General features: G+C 34.4%; 4 protein-coding genes across 4 annotated transcripts; all 4 read left to right on the top strand.

Moving 5' to 3' along the window:
- Positions 1-3,686: 3,686 nt before the first annotated feature.
- On the top strand, positions 3,687-7,024 carry LOC125192623 (Nucleotide/sugar transporter family protein). Its single transcript, XM_048090246.2, has 10 exons — positions 3,687-3,916; positions 4,422-4,498; positions 4,679-4,840; positions 4,944-5,077; positions 5,521-5,651; positions 5,732-5,776; positions 5,873-5,970; positions 6,047-6,154; positions 6,404-6,460; positions 6,537-7,024. Exons 1-10 carry the CDS (start codon positions 3,784-3,786, stop codon positions 6,609-6,611), a joined length of 1,020 nt encoding a protein of 339 aa, XP_047946203.1. The 5' UTR covers positions 3,687-3,783; the 3' UTR covers positions 6,612-7,024.
- Positions 7,025-7,187: 163 nt separating this feature from the next.
- LOC125192624 (ATP synthase subunit b', chloroplastic-like) lies at positions 7,188-7,987 on the top strand. The gene has a single exon (XM_048090247.2). It carries the CDS (start codon positions 7,262-7,264, stop codon positions 7,892-7,894), a length of 633 nt encoding a protein of 210 aa, XP_047946204.1. The 5' UTR covers positions 7,188-7,261; the 3' UTR covers positions 7,895-7,987.
- A 578-nt stretch (positions 7,988-8,565) lies between these two features.
- On the top strand, positions 8,566-10,940 carry LOC125192622 (GDT1-like protein 1, chloroplastic). The gene is made up of 11 exons (XM_048090245.2): positions 8,566-8,794; positions 9,126-9,190; positions 9,270-9,545; positions 9,649-9,702; positions 9,783-9,844; positions 9,937-10,005; positions 10,097-10,148; positions 10,226-10,300; positions 10,374-10,503; positions 10,580-10,650; positions 10,732-10,940. Exons 1-11 carry the CDS (start codon positions 8,689-8,691, stop codon positions 10,849-10,851), a joined length of 1,080 nt encoding a protein of 359 aa, XP_047946202.1. The 5' UTR covers positions 8,566-8,688; the 3' UTR covers positions 10,852-10,940.
- Positions 10,941-15,739: 4,799 nt separating this feature from the next.
- Positions 15,740-17,188, top strand: LOC125196660 (adenine phosphoribosyltransferase 5-like). The gene is made up of 6 exons (XM_048095265.2): positions 15,740-15,902; positions 15,975-16,085; positions 16,200-16,292; positions 16,465-16,614; positions 16,696-16,757; positions 16,840-17,188. The coding sequence occupies exons 1-6, from the start codon at positions 15,812-15,814 to the stop codon at positions 16,909-16,911; spliced, it is 579 nt and encodes a 192-aa protein (XP_047951222.1). The 5' UTR covers positions 15,740-15,811; the 3' UTR covers positions 16,912-17,188.
- Positions 17,189-18,251: the final 1,063 nt, after the last annotated feature.

Raw genomic sequence — 18,251 nt, 5'->3', positions numbered from 1 at the left:
CTTGATATCAAGAAAATGCTCATGTATGTGTTGCATAATGTTTGCGTATGTGTGTGAAATTATAAGGTTTTGAAGTCAAGAAATTCAATCGAGCATCAACATCAACATCTACACTACCTAAAAGTTATTTCTGGACTCGTGATTGGTGTGAAGAGTTTCCCAGAAATTTGTGTATATTCTATGCTGGATTTTCACACAGCTTTCGCCTTTTTGGTAGGAGAAAGTAATCATTCCTTTTATTGCAGAAATACATAATTTGTATATATGAAATTTATATCCTCGTAGTCATTTTAAAATATACTCCATCCGTCCCAGTTTTCCATTTCAGTCTGTCCCACATAATTTGTCCAATTTCACTTTTATTATTTTTGGCAGTGGACTCCATATTCCACTAACTCATTAATATTCACATTTTATTATAAAACTAATATATAAATGTAGGATCCACATTCCACTAACTTTTTCAACCCACTTTTCATTACAATTCTTAAAACTCATGCCCAGTCAAAATGACCCGAATTATCTAAGACGGAGGGAGTATTATATAAAATTTTCAATGAACAAAATTATGTGTTTTCCCTAAAGAAACAACTACACTTACTTTAGCTGTAGCTTGTAAGTATCAACTTTACCATACAAATTTAAAATGATAACTTGCACTCATAATAATAAGGACTCGTTAATAATTTTATTAACTTTTTAATTGTCCCTTTTGAAAATTTAATAGAGTAAATATTTTACTAGTATTAACGCGAAAGTTGAAAAAAAAAACATTGCTTGATGTGAAATACAATTCACGAAGTGATGTTTCAAACATGAATTATAAAAGGACCAATTAATTAGCAGATGCATTCACATGATGATACCACTAAATTAAATATAATCCAGTTGGAACGTGCATGCATAGTTGATATATGTCGCATGATTATTATTAGTAGTATGATATTTGATTTTTGAAAAATAGAATCGTGATTGGTTGGAGTGCATCTAACCGATTTCAGGATTTGCACCCCATTCATTCACGTTCTAAATATTAAATACAAAATACTCCTACAACTTTATTTTCAATTCGTACGAGGAGTTATATCTACTACTCCTATTATTTATCTTGAGATCAAGACAAGTTTCAATTTTGTCTAGTCAATTTCGATTTCGAAAATTTCACACCACACTATATTCTAAGAAAAATCTTTTCCAAAACTTTGTCATTATTTCCGTCAATATATTCATAACATTATAGTAATATTTAATGAGATAATTAATTTCGATGAAAGCGGCGATATGGCAAAAAAACTGAGGAATATTAAACAATGAATACATGAATTAATTAGATCGATTGAGGTAATCAATTTGTATTCTCGTATATTGGGATTAACGAAGATAACGGTTGCAAAATGACAAGACAAATACAGTACGTATTGTCAATACGTATTTTATTTTTAATTTAATATTTATACAGCTGGCAAATTTGTGATTACAATGTCGCTGATTTCTAGAACCATTCTTGATGCAACAATGTTGACAATGAGATTATGGCTCACAAGTATATACTACGAACACATGTAATAAAATTAATTACTGTAGTATTTGTTGGTGGGCGTATCTATTTGTTTCTAGAAATAGAAAAGTTCAACGTTAGCAGTTGAAATTGAGTTGATCATGCAAGAAATGCAAATATGTAACCGTATAAATATTATCCAGGCTCAACTTGTCACTTTCTTTATGATTAAAATCTAATTGGGGGTATCGAATGAAATAGACGCAAAATAATTATAAACTCACAACTTGAGCAATGTGAGAAGAAAAAAGATTAAGTCAAAAACTTTTACCATTGGTCAAGATTTGTTTCAAATATTTTTTACATATACAATATGCCGTATCTTTTTATGTTGATTTCTATATGTTGCGTATATTTCCTTTAAAAAATACTACTATACTCCAATAAAAGTTATAGTAGCAATTATTTTACATATATTGATGTGACGAAATATGAAATATATATCCATTTTCCATTAACTGATTTAACTTAATTATCAATTCATATGTTTTCAAACAAAAGAGTATTGATGGAATCATGGAAATGTCCGAGTTGGTTAGGCATTGAAAACTGCAGCAAGGAAAGCACTAAAAATTTACAATTACAATTATCATTATTAAAAGTGAAAAGCTACTTTTGTTTGAAGAACACTTCTTCTCACTATTAAACAAAGCATTAGGTTAGAAACTTTATTTTGAAAAAAACTTCAAACACTAAAAAAGCTATGAATTGGTATTGGACAAAGATGCGGCTTAGCGGTGTTTTATTTTATTCATTGATAAATAAACATAATTTTTTTTAAATCATACCATTGTGAACTTGAACTTGTGATCCAATTAAATTAGTAGGACAATGTAAAAATTGTTTGTCAAACGTTAGATAAAACATTTGTGGGATTAACTGCAATAGATTAGCTGCATTGTAAACGTTGAATAAGTTAGTAATACCAAGATATAGAAGCATATATGGATATTTCTAATTGTTTGATATCATAGTTAAGCTTAATTCAAAGCCCAATATAAAACCAGGGCCCTATCTAATCTTACTAAAATTATAACATTAACCTTATTTATGTATCTCACCAATTTGTCAAGTTAAGCCATGTTATTTAATATACAATACAAATTTAGATAATTTCTTTTCTATCAAACAACAACATAAAAAAATTATATCTCTGCATATCTTGACATGAAGCTCGTATTTCTTATATTGTTTTACATATCTTCTCATATTCCATCTTTTGTATCAAACGAGTCCTAAGTATATCCTTAATCCTCGTCATACTTGAAAATGAAACAAAATTTGTGTTCCTACATTAGTGCCCGATAATGTGTTATGTGTGTATGCCATTGTAGGGAAAAAATAAAATCCGAATTGATTCTTTAATTAATTATATAATGTAGACTGCCAGTGAGAATTATTTCCACCCCATAGAAATACTTTTGAACAGCCATATTCTCTCTCTGTGGAAAATTTTCTCAGTTCTTATAGTGGACGTAGATCACACGGCAAATTAATGCGAATTTAATGTTAAATTGATAAGAATAAAGAGAAAATAATTGAAGTATTGTTAGTTAAAATACAAATCCACTTTATTACGGAAAAACTTATCAAAAGTAACAGAGATTAATTTTGATGGATAACTCAATTTTTTTTGAACAGATGTAAGAATAACTAATATTTTAATTATAAAATTAAAATTTACTTTTATATTTTAACTCCTCTAAACTTGATTTGTCATTTTAAGTAAACTTCTGATATAGATAAAATCATTCGTAATTGAATATCTTTGTGAAAATATGATTAACCTGATCTTATTGTTTCAAGTACTTCAATTGAACTACTCATTTTCGCATAACTTAGAATTAGAACCCCTAAAATTGAAATCATGAAAAAACTAAAAAAAAAACAAAAATAATAATCATGACCTAGATATTCATAATTAATGATGAGTGTTAAAATGACATGAAGAATTATTAGCAACGGTAATAAAGAAGTGGTGAAATAAAAGGCTGAAAAATTTGAAAAGAATTTATTTTGAGAAGAAAAAATGACAGAAGAGGTTTTGCCTTTGAGTATCTATATTTTTCCGAAATAACATAAATTCGAACACATAATCTTTATTTATGAAATAAATTTATTTCCTAATCAGAAACCCAGAAATTGAAATAAAAGTATTCAACAGAAAGAAAGTATTCCACTCTGTTTAAAGAATCTGTTTCAAACGCAAAGAAAGAGACTAATCGATGGCTAAGAGCATTCCGATTCTACCAATGGCGTCGGCCGATCCTTCGCCGGTAGTCGAGGAGAAGCTCTTCAAAGGATCCGCCATGACTAAACGAGGAGCGTATGCCGCCATCTCTTACATGGCTTGTGCTGGTAATCTTTTAATTCTCTAATCCCAAAATAGTTGTTCTGATTTTAGTTAATTCGTTAAGCGTTAAGGCCAATAGGCGAAGGATTCAATATAAAACAAATTAAGTTGATTTACTGTTAAGGGTTTGATTTTCTGTGCAAGTGAAGCTGAAATTATTAGTTCTAATGAGAGGATTGAGTTTTCCTCAGTGTTGAATTTCCGTAGATATTGATATTCATTGAGGTTAAGTTGTCTGAATTGTCAATTTTCAAATCAATGTGGAGTTCAATTGAGTATTGGAACTGTAAAATATCAACCTTGCTGGGAGATTTTTTTGTGCAGGTTTAATTTCCAATAAAAAGGTTAAAATATTAGTTCTAATAAAGATTAAGCTTACCATGTCTTGGAGAATGAGAATTATTAGCTACAGTATTGTAGTCCTATGCAAAAATCATGCCTCACTCAGAGTTTTATGGTGCGAATTTGATTTGTCGTCTTTAAAAAAGTGAGTTCATTGTTATTTTGCAGTGCTCTTGGTGTTATTTAATAAAGCTGCTCTTTCTTCATACAACTTCCCGAGTGCCAACGTCATTACACTTTGTCAGGTATAGTAATATTTTCTGATATCAATGGTGAAGGGGTACCGATGGCAAAAGTTTCCATCAATGGTCATTATGGAATTCGGTAGTCATCACTTTAGAAGGAGTACAGCACTTTGGTTTTCATGTTTTAAGTTGCAGTGGATGACATGGTTCTGATAACTTGATTGATTGTATATGCTGCAGATGATATCTTCATGTTGTTTGCTTTATGTTCTACGACGCTCAAAGCTCATTTCTTTTAATGCTAACGAATCCGTAGCTGCCAGTGACAGTTCCAACATGTTGGTATCAATACAGACGTTGATTCGCACTTCACCTCTCGCTTTTACCTATTTGCTTTACATGGTAACATTTCTCTCCTAATTTATTGAGCTTTGTCCTGTTGCAGATGGTAATCTTTATCCCCATACAAAAGTTTATTCACAAATTCTCTTGGTTGCCTTGAAAGCTAGTTACCATGGAGTCAGTTCGAGGTGTTAATGTTCCAATGTATACAACACTGCGAAGAACTACAGTTGTAGTTACAATGATTGTTGAGTACCTCCTTGTGAGGCAGAAGTATACACGTCCTATTCTTGGAAGGTAAGCTCCATCTCACTCTGTCAAAGCTTTTTGATTAGATTATTTAGCTGCCTATCTCACAGAAAGTGCATGGTAGCATAAAAGGTTCACTATGTTCGAACTATGATAAAAACATACATTATCACCCATCGATTGACATAGCAAACCAATTATGAATCATAAGTTTATTTACTTTGGATCGAACTCTTCAACTAGACTTTAAAGGTAAACTTTCACCCTCCACGGTCAATGTGTTGGAACATAGATTGCTACAGTCCACAATCTACTTGCATTGAATACACAAACATTGCAAATAGAAGTTTTATCATGACAGCAATCTACTTTTGGGCCCTCTTCTGAATCTGGACTCTCTATTTCCAAAATATTTCTGCTTAATATGGATATGTTCGAAGTGAGATTATTTCATTCCTTTTCTACTGTCTTAATAATTATGGTTTTGTTAGTGTGACCTTGATAGTTCTGGGTGCTTTTATTGCTGGATCCCGGGACTTGTCGTTCGACTCCTATAGCTACCTTGTTGTTTTTCTGTCCAACTTTACCACTGCAATATATCTAGCAACCATAGCCCGTATTGGTATTACTCCTTTACCCTCAGTTCAAATGTTCTCTTTTTAGCTCCATTCTTTGCTCATCATTCCAATTTTCTCCCCCCAGGAAAATCCAGTGGCCTCAATAGCTTCGGCCTTATGTGGTGCAACGGTATGTACCTATACAATTGTAGCTTTGAAGTCCTAAACTCCTAATTATTCAGACACCACACTCTTTGTTTGAGAGTTAGACCTGTTTTTTCTGTAGGAATCTTATGTGCTCCTGTTCTACTGCTTTGGACCCTTTTCCGAGGTGACTTGGAGATGACGATGAGTTTTCCATATTTGCTTTCTCCTGGTTTCCTGGTAATGCGTGTGACGAATTTTTAGAGTGGTGCATCTTAATACATTTATAAGTTGTTTCATGCTTATATGGTTTCAGGCAGTGCTACTTTTTTCGTGCATACTAGCTTTCTTCCTGAACTATAGTATATTCCTCAACACGACTCTGAACTCTGCACTCACACAGACTATCTGTGGTAATTTAAAGGTTTGTCCTATTTTCCTTCTACTTCTTTCTTTTATACTTACTTCTTAAACTAGTTTTAATTTTCGAAGTTGTGACGATTTGGTGATCGCATATAAATCAAACTTCTTTTTGGGTTCCCCATTCATTTAATGAGGGCAGGAACTGAACTGAAGCAATATTGTCACTACCACCCTTTCAAAATCATGTTCACAGTGTTGTCGACTGCCAAGAAACTTATGCTAACATGCCTATTTTGTACGGTTTTTGCAGGATCTTTTCACGATTACACTAGGCTGGGCTATTTTTGGTGGGCTGCCATTCGATTTGGTACGTGCAGTACACGATACTTCATTTTGTTCTCCTATGCTTCTGACCCTAATATGAATGTGTGTTTTGTTGCCAGTTGAATGTGATTGGGCAACTTCTCGGCTTCATAGGCTCAGGCCTGTATGCCTATTATAAGCTTATTGGGAAATAACTGCTTTCAAGTCTCAACTTCTTCAATGGATTTTTGTGCATTGCGTTTGCATCTCTTGATATTTTGACGGTGGTACAAGATTCTAATGTCCAAGAGGGAAGCATGACTTTCGAAGGAGGACTTGCTGCTGTAAAGCATACTTTCTGGTTTTAAGAAGTGGAGATTGGTGACGCATTTCCACCTTATAGAGAGACTAGAATTGGTTCTTGTTAACAGCACTGCAGTCTACAGTCACTTTGATTATTCCTATAATGTAAGAGAAGTAGCAGTAATGTGTTTAAAGAGAGGAGGCTAGAAACTAACCCATTAATCTTCTTTTTTCCTCACGACTTACTAGTTACATTTTCGATGTGTTTGTAAAGATACAAATTAATTGAAAAAATTGTGCAAACTTCCACAGAGTTCAAATTTTATTCTAAAGAATTTAGTAATATTCCTAATTAATTTACAGTTTAATAAGTGGTTTTATTTAGAAGAAGGATAATATTTTGGATTTTGGCATGGAACGGCCACCTCTCATCAATTTGTGTGGCAGAGAAAGAGATAGCCTTTTTTGCAAGATTTGGTTACCCTCTCCAACACAAACAACCACTCCACTCAAAAACAAGAAAAAAAAATCAAGAACTTGCAGAAGCTGAAGCAGAGCATCCATGGCCAACATGATCATGGCCTCTCCAAGAACTCTAATCACCGCCCACAAACCCAAACCCCAAATCCAAACTCAACCCCATTTTTCTGTCCCCAAAATCAGTCTCCCCACATCCCTCAAAGTCAAGCCCCAGCACCTCCTCGCCGCCGCCACAGCCTTGTCCCTAAGCCACGCGCCGCCGTCGCTGGCGGCAGACATCGAGAAGGCGGCCCTTTTCGACTTCAATCTGACTCTCCCCATCATCGCGGCGGAGTTCCTGTTCCTGATGTTCGCAATGGACAAGCTGTACTACTCGCCGCTGGGGAAATTCATGGACGAGAGAGACGCGGCGATCAGAGAGAAGCTGAACAGCGTGAAGGACACGTCGGCGGAGGTGAAGCAGCTGGAGGAGCAGGGGGCGGCGCTGATGAAGGCGGCCAGGGCGGAGATATCGGCGGCGCTGAACAAGATGAAGAAGGAGACGCAGGTGGAGGTGGAGGAGAAGCTGGCTGAGGGCAGGAAGAAGATCGAGGCGGAGCTGCAGGAGGCGCTTGCTAGCCTTGAGAAGCAGAAGGAGGATACCATTGCCGCCCTCGATTCGCAGATCGCCGCCCTCAGTCAAGACATCGTCAACAAAGTGCTCCCTACTTCTTGATCGATTTCCATTCTACTTCCTATGTATTTTTTAAAACAAACTATAGTATGTAACTACTGATTTTTATGTTTCAACTCTGTTTTCAACTATCAATTATCTCATATTGCAACCATAGTTTTACTAACACCAAGATTTGATCTTTGAAAAGATTCAATCTTGATGTCTATTTTAGTTCTACATATCTTGGTTTTTTCGTGATTGCACAGGATGTTGGAGGTATTTTTAAGCTGTATAGATCTGAAATTATAAATCTTGATGTAATTACTGATTTTGATGCCTGGACTCTGTTTACAACAATCAATTATCTCAGAATGCCACCAAAATTTCACTACAGATTTAAGAACACCTAGATTTGATCTTTGAAATGGATTCAATCATGATGTGAATCCATCCTCTAGTTTCAGTGTTGGCTGCTTCTTGAGGGAAAAAAGATTCAATCTTGATGTCAATTTATACTCTTTTTTTGGTTCTATATATCTTGGTTTTTTCGTGATTGCACAAGATGTTGGAGTATATTTGATTTAATAAAATGGTAGTGATAAACTACTTATATGAAAAAAAAAGAAAGAAAAAAAGTGGTATGGGTTGAATTTGAGCCCCACATGCCAAATCAGCATGGGATTCAGTTGTTTCCACCACATGTATATATCTAGTGCCATATCAGTGTTATCACTTCACATTTGCAATTAGAACAGTTTTCATCCTCAAATCAACACATATTGATGGCTTCATTTCATGCTTCTTCCTTATTCTTTCCCAAAATATAAAGGTTCATTTTTTTTAGACACAGAGAAATGATGGGCCACAGTAGTCTATCTGGGGCTCGCTTGGCTACCTTTCCATGGAGCTCTCTTGCTCATCCCACCCTCAATTTCTTCTTTCCCCCACGGTTTCATTCAAGTAATCTCTTAACTTGGAATATTATCATTTTCTTTCTATTTATTTGGAGTTTTTAATGTGATTTCTCTGTAGTTTCCAAAAATATAATTCTTCTGTTTAGTGAAAGAATTCATCTTTATTTTCTGGGCAGACTAATGATGGTTACTAAAATGTGGAGTAGTAGCTTTTTAGGTACAGATGTTAATTTCAGCTGGTGCATGATATCAGATTGCATTGTGAAATGCTGTATCCAAAACAACAATTTAGACCTCAGTTTTGTGAATTCAGAGTGTTTTTTACATATGCACATTGGTTTCTTGATATATAGATGATTGATTTGCCTTGCTTGTAGGGAAGAAAAAGCCATCTTCGTATGGTTCTCTGGTCTCATCTTTTGCGGTTTCTGCATCGGCTAAGGTTGCTAATGCCCATAGTAATACCACATTACACAGCATCAGATTCATGTACCTTGAAACTGTATAGTTTTTACCCTCAGGAACTCAGGAGAACGAAGGAGAAACGAAAAATTTGCAGCTCTCCTGCAAAATTTACATTTCAGCGTCAACACAAGCCAAGGAAGAAATGTGACACATTGTTAGACCATGAAGTTGGAGATGCTCCGTCGCTTAGTTTCACGAAGATTCTACTGTCTTCTGGACTCTTCACCTTCCTAACCGCTCAACAAGCGCTTGCAGGTCCAGACGTTGCCAGCAGCCTGCAATCGCTTCCATTTTTAGGGGATGCTGGCGATTTAAGCACAGGTTTTGCTTCAGTTAGGAAATTCTCCCTTTTAACTTGTACAATAATCTTCATGTCTCCCTCTATTTGCTCCAAAATCTTCATTACTTTTAAAAATTCACAATCCTTGCTTGCAGGCCTTCTTGCTGATATTTTTTTCAGAACTCGGGGATAAAACCTTCTTCATCGCAGTAAGACACCACTAGTGTGAATGTACATGAATAATCTGTTTGCAATTTCAGTAAGATGAGCATTGTGATGTTGTGAGCAGGCACTTCTAGCAGCTAGAAACTCTGCTGCTGTCACATTCATTGGGACTTTTGGTGCACTCGCGTATGTTCTTACACCTCTCGAGTCTCTATACAGTCTATCAAGTATGTTGTTAGTAGTCTTTCTCATTTCTTGATGCTATTTGGACTGGACAGAGTTATGACAGTTATATCGGTTGTTCTTGGACGAACTTTTCATTATGTCGATGACATCCTCCCGTTCAGGTTTCATGTCAAAATTACTAGTACTAATATATAGTTTTTGTTTGAATCTTTTTTTTTTGTTGTTAACATAAATCTGGCCTTTTGCAATCAGGCTTGGAAATGCTGATTTGCCTCTTGATGATCTTGCTGCAGTTTGCTTGCTGGTAAGGCTTGCTTTCTCTCTCGTCATCACTAGCTACCTCAGCTTGTATACCTAATTAACTAAAACTAAATATATTAGGTATATTTTGGTGTTTCATCCTTGCTTGATGCTGCATCTGGTGATGGCCTCAAAGCAGAAGAAGAACAAAAAGAGGTATCTTATCTACACACACATAATGATTCAAACTTGTTTCCACAGTTGAATGTCAAATGATTGATCCATGCAGGCAGAACTGGCTGTTTCCGAAGTCTCAGGGTCGGGCGCAGGCATACTTTCCGCTGCCAACACGGTCCTGAGCACATTCGTGCTCGTATTTGTAGCTGAATGGGGGGACAAATCTTTTTTCTCCACAATAGGTATATATCGCCTCCGTCAATGCCTTCTAATTCGAGTGTGACTAGAATTGTTGATGCGAAACATGAATTGTTGTAGCACTTGCTGCGGCTTCATCGCCCCTAGGAGTCATTGCAGGGGCACTTGCTGGTCATGGAGTGGCAACACTGGTGAGCTTGCAAGGCATCGTTCTATATGAAATCCGAATACTGACTGATTTGAACCTGAGATCTTTGGTTTGATAAATGCAGCTTGCTGTTCTAGGGGGGTCGTTCTTGGGAACGTTCCTCTCCGAGAAGACTATTTCATATATTGGCGGCACTCTCTTCCTCGTCTTCGCAGTAGTGACTTTAGTTGAGATCGTGAGCTAGGATTAGACCGTCGCAGCTTTCTTTCGAAAAATCTTTAGCAACATTCTAAGCATCTGAGTTTGATTTACAAAGCCTTTATTTTGATCTAATGCAGTACTACAACATAGGGTTCGGTGCCTCAATTGAATAGTAATCGTAGATTTCAAAGTGTGAAATTCAAATGCAATCAAATGACGCAATATACAATGGATGTTAATTACTATTCCTAATCAAATCCTATCTAAAGGTCTAATATATTTACTTTTGTATATATATGTAATAATAAAACAAAATATCACAATAACATAATAAATTCAATGTCACAATATATGTCATTCGAAACAAAATTTATTTTTTAGATTTACAAGTAAAGTAATTAAGTTTAAAATCTAATTAATAATTGAAATTCCAGTTAGTTGGGACCAATTCATTCAATTAAGATTATTAAACTACAATTTTGATTAATAAATACTCATTTTGTCCCATAGTAATTAAGTTGTTTTCTTTGGATCGTCCTGGAGTAGTTGAGTCGTACTCTCTTTGTCCCATAATAGATGACATACTTGGAAAATGACACAAAATTTTAGAAGATGTTGTTTTGTGTGTTAGATGGAAAAATAAAATAATATATTTATATTAATGTGAGAGATAGCTTTAAAAAAAATGTGTCATCTATTATGGGATGGAGAGATTATTTTTGACAAAAAATTTTGTTATCTCATATTTATTCTCTATCAAATTAACATCTAAATACTCTAATTTCCGTGACAAAATGAACGCCACGACTAATATAGGAATTATGGGCTTGTGTTGGTATTGAGCTTGGATTTACAAAATAACCCAATTGGAGCTCATTTCAACCAATGAGCCTAACCCAGACCCAGCTCAATTGACAACTCTAGGCAGCATGGAAGTACTATGATTCACACACATCCCATAGGCAGTAGCAGTAAACAAAAACACATATCCCTCCATCAATATAATAGTAGAAGTAGTTAAAAGATTGGACGTCAGATACCTACCTCCCATTTCAATTACAGTAGAAAAATCTTGCAAAAGATTCTCAACGGCTGTGATTAAAGAGAAGAGCAATATTAGCATTTAGCCGTTTGATATAAATGGACATTTCTAAGAGCAAATTTCTAAGAAAATCTTCAAATGATTGTGTTATGAGACGGTAGTTATTTTTCTTTTCATACGGCGGGCGTGCACATGAACATATCTCCCACGTCGATTATACCATGTGGGACCTTCCATCAATTGCCAAATCCCAGTTTTTTCAATTTACAATCCTTCGGCTTAATTATTCTAAATACAATTATGAAAAATAAAATTTATTAGTTTCGTAATTTTATAAATTAATTAGAAAAAATTTCAAGTTTAAATTATTCCAGTACTATTATTATATTATGAATGGATAACATTGAGACTAATTGTTGGTGATAAATAGATTCGATTTTCCATTTTTCATATCAGATATAATTCTTGTAAATGAGTTTGTTGTATTCTAGTTGAGGCAAATCAAAATTTCTTATTTTTTTATAGTAAACTTTAACAGTTATTGGACATATCAAAATTTGATCAAATTTTAAAATTTTCCATAAATTTGCCTATCTAAATAATTGTTGCTACGTTTTAGTTTGAGAAATCCATTACTAATATCACGAACTTTTGTTGAATTTTAAATTTTCACATAAAATTAAAAATTGATTGTAAATGCCATGAACTTTGATATTGTTGCTAATTTTTATAGCTTAACTATTTAGGCGAAAATATCAAGCATGGAAAATCGGCAACCAACAAAGTTCATTAGTTTTATGTTATAGTTTTAAGTTGAAAAAGTCCAAAATTTTATCAAAGTTCGTGATATTTGCAACTAATTGTCCTTTTTTAGTAGTTTGAAGATTTAGTTAGATAATAATATTATGCAAATGCAAATATTATGTACGTCATCCGTCACTCGTTATGTGTTCCACACGGCACATGTCCCTTATAAAATGTCTCATTTTATTTTTAATATATTTGGCAAATGGACCTTGTAGTTCACTAACTTATGTATTTTTTTAACATTTTACTATAAAACAAATTCATTTCTACACATATTTTATTACTAAAATTAATAAAATTTCTATTAACTTTTTTTAAAAAAATTTCTTGAATTCATGCAAATTTTTGTGTGATATTTGTTGGTGGATGGATGGAATAATATATTAGTAGCACTAATTAAAGACGAGAATAATTAGAAAAAGGGGCTGGACCATCATGATTATATGGAAACTAACCTTCGTCAATATTTTCATTAGAGCATTCCCAACAGTTTTCCTAAAACCTCCCTTATTTCTCCCTAACTCCTGTCACATCAGCGCCACATCAGCACCATAATTTATCCTCAGTTTTTAGCCAACTTTTAGCCAACAGCTCCAATGGTTCCTCCCTTATTTCTTTCTAACTCAACATTTCATTTTTACATCATCACTAATTTAATTGTTTTATTTTTGTATATAATAAAGCTAGCTAATTTAATTTATAAGACAAAACAAATAATAGTAATTTAATTTAATTCTCGTCGGACCGAGAATGAGAAGACGATTCAGAATTCATTAAATATAGATGGAGAGAGAAAATAAATGAAGAGAGAAAAGGGATGAGGAGAGAATGAAGAGAGAAAAGGGATGAGGATGGGGAGAGAATGAAGAGAAGGTGTGTATTTATAGGGGGGGAAATTAAAAAATATATATATATATATATATATATATATATATATATTTATCGCCCACAGTGGTCGGCGATAATTCGGCGATAATCCGGCGATTTAACGCCGGTTGGCGATAAAACGGGAGGAAAAATTGCCGAATTATCGCCGACCTCTCCCATTGGTCGGCGATAACTCGGCGATAGACGGCGAAGAAACGCCGACTTTTAGCCGGCACCATAGTGAGGGTAAGAAAGCAATCCAAATCAACGTAGACAAACAAATTTCATTATAAATATTTTTTTGGAATGTGGAGTATTCTTTTACATCTATCTTATTCTTGTGATTCCAAAATCATAGTATTATCGGATATTCATTTGGAATCATAACCTAAATTTGTCAATACTTGAAGGGTCCGATAAATTTACATTGTCATTCATTTGAAATAAACATTGTTAGTAGGAGTACAAACAAAAGTTGCAAATGAAGGAATGGCGGGGCAATTTTCTAATACTGCGAAACATTAGGTTTGGTTTATAATTTTAAAACGAAGAAGGCGGTGGGTGATTTTGTAATTGTGTAGTTATAGTGGGGTGAGAGGGGAAAAGAGAAAAATATGAATAACGAAGTTGAGAGTGGGGACCACAACAAAATCTAAAAAGGCTGAACTTACATGATTCTCTGCATACCTACAGCCGTCAATTTTCATCAAAAGTACCAAATTATCCTCCTTACCTCGATTCCCACGAAAAGCCACCACATTTCATTTGTAATCACCAAGATTTATAATCACTAAGATTTTCCAATTACTGCGAAACATTAGGTTTGATTTAATCACCAAGATTTTTCTTCATGTTTTACTTAATTTTTTCTTGCATTTATTTGGAACTAAGAAAACCTCTCGTATTAGGTAAGATTATGTACTAGTAATAACTAGTCCCTCTGTTCCATAGTAATGAAGATATTTTTTTTGACATGAATATTAAGAAAAATTATGTTAAGTGAGTTAAATAGAAGTAGGATAAAATGGAAAATAAAAAAAATAGAGAGATGAAGAGAGAAAAAAAAGTAAGAGAGAGTAAAGTAAGTATGGAAAAATATGTTCCTTTAGAGAAATGACTTTATTCTTATGGAACGTATCAAAATGACAAAATGACTTTATTAGAGGGAATAATAAATTTGAAAGAATAGCTGATTCTTGTTTTTTTCCAAATTACGTAAACAAACATAATTATGAATTTATGAGACTTTGTACCTTTCAAACACTTAAAACCTAACAAGTAATCTTTAATAGAGCTTGGACTTTATTGATCGATATCTCAAAAGATTTTAGTAGACTTTTTGCCAAACCATTATGGTTTAATATTTATTACTACTACAATTTCTTTAAACTAACCTCGATATTTATGAAGAAAACTTCCAATTAAAAACTCCTACCAATTTGTAATATCAAATCTCCACTTTAGTCTTTTAGATATGTTCTATTTCATTTATTTGTTGCCATTTTAGTACTACTAGTTATCATTTTTACGTTGAATGAATATTATTTACAATTACACTTATTTTTTTATTTATCGAAAAATATTCAAGTTTGTTCATAAAATAAGTTATTGAGTATGTTGAATGGGAAATTGGTCTCTAAAACCATGAACTTTGCCAAATATTTGGTATTTCCCATGAACTTTGAAATTGGTATATAATATCACAATCTTTACATTTTGTTTGTTATTTTCCCACGGCATGTTTATTACTATATTTGACTAACTTACGAGGCTTTTTAATCATACTTAACACAATTAAATTTACATGGTTTTCAACGTGACTTTTTATCCTATATGTTATGAACTTAAAAAGTGGTTTAAAATATTATAAAACATATCACGGTTGCTTCCGTTAAATAAGATTTTGACGAAAATATCATATTTGGGTGAGTTTGGGAAATACCAAACAAAATACAAAGTTCATGGTATTATATACCAATTTTAAAATTCATGGAAAATTCAAAATTTTGGCAAAGTTCATGATTTTAGAGACCAATTTCCTATGTCGAAATAATAAGAAATCTTACATTACTGCAATACCAAGACGTGGCTCAGAAAGCAAAAAGAATGGCCAAAAAAATAAATTTAGTGAGACTTTTGATGAATATAGGGGTATTTTAGTAATCGAAAATAAAGGAGTAAGTAGAAGTATTTGAGATGATTTTGAAAATTTCCCGCATCAGTCTTGTTTTATAAAAGCACAAGAAGCAGAGAGAGTCAGAGAATTGGGAGAAGGGAGGAGAGGAAGATGTTTGCAGCAGAGAATGGGTTGAAGGGAGACCCAAGGCTTGAGGCGATTTCTGATGCAATTAGAGTGATACCCCATTTCCCAAAACCAGGTCTTGGAGCAACCTAAAATGTCTTCCTGCTTTCTTTCTGTATGCATGTTCAATTTGAATTTTTGTTTGTAGGTATAATGTTCCAAGATATAACCCCTTTGTTTCTCAACCACAAAGTTTTCAAAGACACAGTCGACATTTTTGTCGAGAGATACAGAGACATGGCCATTTCTGTTGTTGCAGGTTTTTCACCCCCTCTCTCCTATCCATTTTTCGCTTTATATAAACTCTCTTCATCAGTACTACATTTGGGCTGGAAATGTGGGATTTGTAAATTGGATTTCCTTGTTTTTGAAGGAATTGAAGCAAGAGGATTTATGTTTGCTCCTTGTATTGCCTTGGCTATTGGTGCCAAGTTTGTTCCACTGCGCAAACGTGGAAAATTGCCCGGTATGTATTGCATATTTCCTTCATAAATTGAATACTTTCAAGTCATTAGCTAGAAATAATGTTGGAGCCAGTAGGGCTGGCAAATGGCAATGCTAGTAGTCAGGTGAGATAATTGAAGGGGAAATAATAAATGAGGTATAGTGAGTAGTACCTTTGACCACAAGGTGTGTAGGTAAAGTAATATCAGAGGCGTATGAGCTGGAATATGGTAAGGACTGCCTAGAGATGCATGTTGGTGCTGTGCAACAAGGGGAGAAGGCAGTGGTGATTGATGATCTTGTTGCTACTGGTGGGACCATTTCTGCAGCTATCAAGCTGTTAGGTGAATTTTCCTTCTTAAGATGGTATTCAAACATTTTTCATGCTTCACAAATAATGGTGTTCTGTTTGGGTGTGTTTCAAGAATGCGTGGGGGCTCAAGTGGTGGAATGTGCTTGTGTTATCGGAGTGCCCGAGCTTATTAAGGTAACACTTGGTCCGAATCATGTGTTGTGTTGTTGAATTTGATGGTTTATGGAAGTTGAGCATTTGTTGGATCTTGTTATAGGCAGAGAACAGGCTAAATGGAAAGCCACTTTACATGCTTGTGGAGCCAAATGAAGTACAAGGCTGTTGCTGATCCTCATCAGTATAAGAGGCTTCAACCACACTTTTTCACGCTTCTATACAAGCTTGCTGTTTTGGGCTGTTTCTGAAAATTTTCTGGGGATCCATGTGAAAATATGAGATATCAAACTGCACTTTTCTTGATTTATTCTATTGTAACTTTTGAAAGTTGATTAGAGTTTAGTTGGCTACCACCAACACTGTTATTAGGTATGGATTGAATTTTTCACTTGGAAAAACTTGAGCACATCAGCACTACAAACCTATGAACAAATAGTTGTTCTTGTTTACTCAATTGATTGGGATGTCCCAAGAATTCAATTGCAAAAGCCACAAAATGCTAGTCAAAATAGTTGAATATTTGTCGATTCAATTTGTGATACAACTACTATCATGTGAGATACAGTTACTACCATGGCTGCCGGTTCTCACTATACTTGTATGTGTGGAATGGTTGGCTAATGAACTGAGTATGAAGGTTGGCATTGCAAACACACATGTTTATTCTCCTGTACTAGTGTTCATGGTGAGGACTGTACGAATATAGATTAAAGAGGTGTAGGGCGTGCATCTGAGTGTTTTGTTGCATCAAAGAGTGAGTAAACTACTTATGCTTATATTCTGGATAAAATGTAGGGGAAGATTGGAGCTTGGAATGTTGGTTAGCTCTCTTTAGTTGCTTGGGTTGCTTTGGCTCAATTGGTTATGAATACCATGCCACTTTATGCGATGCAGGTCGTCCCAATGCACATGCACCGAGATGGAGAAGGTTGTCAACTGGTCGGCCCGGACGAGGCCTAATGAGGCATAGTTTGGTCTAGGCCCATGTCCGAAGCGAGCTGGGCTCTGGACTCAGCTCTGCCTAAGCCCCCTTGGTAAGTGGGCTGGATCGAGTTGGGCCGTATTTTTTTTTAATACGGAGTATATAAAGCAGATTGCACAAAATTCGTTGCACTCAAATAGAAAAAATCAATAGTCCGAAAAAATACGACAGTAGAGCTCAATTAAGAAAATGTAGAAAACCGAAGCTTATCCTTAATCATAAAATTGAAGTGGTAATGATGCAACAAAATGCATACATAAGCAATACAAGACTCTCGTATTAAAAATAGTAAATTTCATTAACCAATAATAATACAAAATTAAATTTAAATTAAATTTAATTATGAAATCTAATGTTGAAAACTGAACCGATATCAAATCAAAGCACTTCACTGATAAACTGTCTAAGAAGGAGTACTAAATTGCATTAGACTAAATTAGAGTACTAACTTAACCAAAACATCCAGCATCATTAGCACCAAACAACTCAAACACCATTATTATACCAAGAGAAATAAAATATAAGTATAT

Source organism: Salvia hispanica, chromosome 4, assembly GCF_029641045.1.
Source record: "Salvia hispanica isolate PSC_SH4W2 chromosome 4, Shi_PSC_v1, whole genome shotgun sequence".
Taxonomy (NCBI): domain Eukaryota; kingdom Viridiplantae; phylum Streptophyta; class Magnoliopsida; order Lamiales; family Lamiaceae; genus Salvia; species Salvia hispanica.
Note: the sequence above shows the minus strand (reverse complement) of the source record. Positions and strands in the feature narration are given on the sequence as shown.

Coding starts and splice junctions, on each gene's coding strand:
- LOC125192623 (XM_048090246.2), top strand. CDS start 3,784: ATGGCTAAGAGCATTCCGATTCTACCAATGGCGTCGGCCGATCCTTCG. Junction 3,917..4,421: donor CTCTTACATGGCTTGTGCTG/GTAATCTTTTAA, acceptor GTTATTTTGCAG/TGCTCTTGGTGTTATTTAAT. Junction 5,652..5,731: donor AGCAACCATAGCCCGTATTG/GTATTACTCCTT, acceptor TTCTCCCCCCAG/GAAAATCCAGTGGCCTCAAT.
- LOC125192624 (XM_048090247.2), top strand. CDS start 7,262: ATGGCCAACATGATCATGGCCTCTCCAAGAACTCTAATCACCGCCCAC.
- LOC125192622 (XM_048090245.2), top strand. CDS start 8,689: ATGATGGGCCACAGTAGTCTATCTGGGGCTCGCTTGGCTACCTTTCCA. Junction 9,546..9,648: donor TAAGCACAGGTTTTGCTTCA/GTTAGGAAATTC, acceptor CCTTGCTTGCAG/GCCTTCTTGCTGATATTTTT. Junction 10,651..10,731: donor GTCATGGAGTGGCAACACTG/GTGAGCTTGCAA, acceptor TGATAAATGCAG/CTTGCTGTTCTAGGGGGGTC.
- LOC125196660 (XM_048095265.2), top strand. CDS start 15,812: ATGTTTGCAGCAGAGAATGGGTTGAAGGGAGACCCAAGGCTTGAGGCG. Junction 15,903..15,974: donor ACCCCATTTCCCAAAACCAG/GTCTTGGAGCAA, acceptor TTTTGTTTGTAG/GTATAATGTTCCAAGATATA. Junction 16,086..16,199: donor GGCCATTTCTGTTGTTGCAG/GTTTTTCACCCC, acceptor TTGTTTTTGAAG/GAATTGAAGCAAGAGGATTT.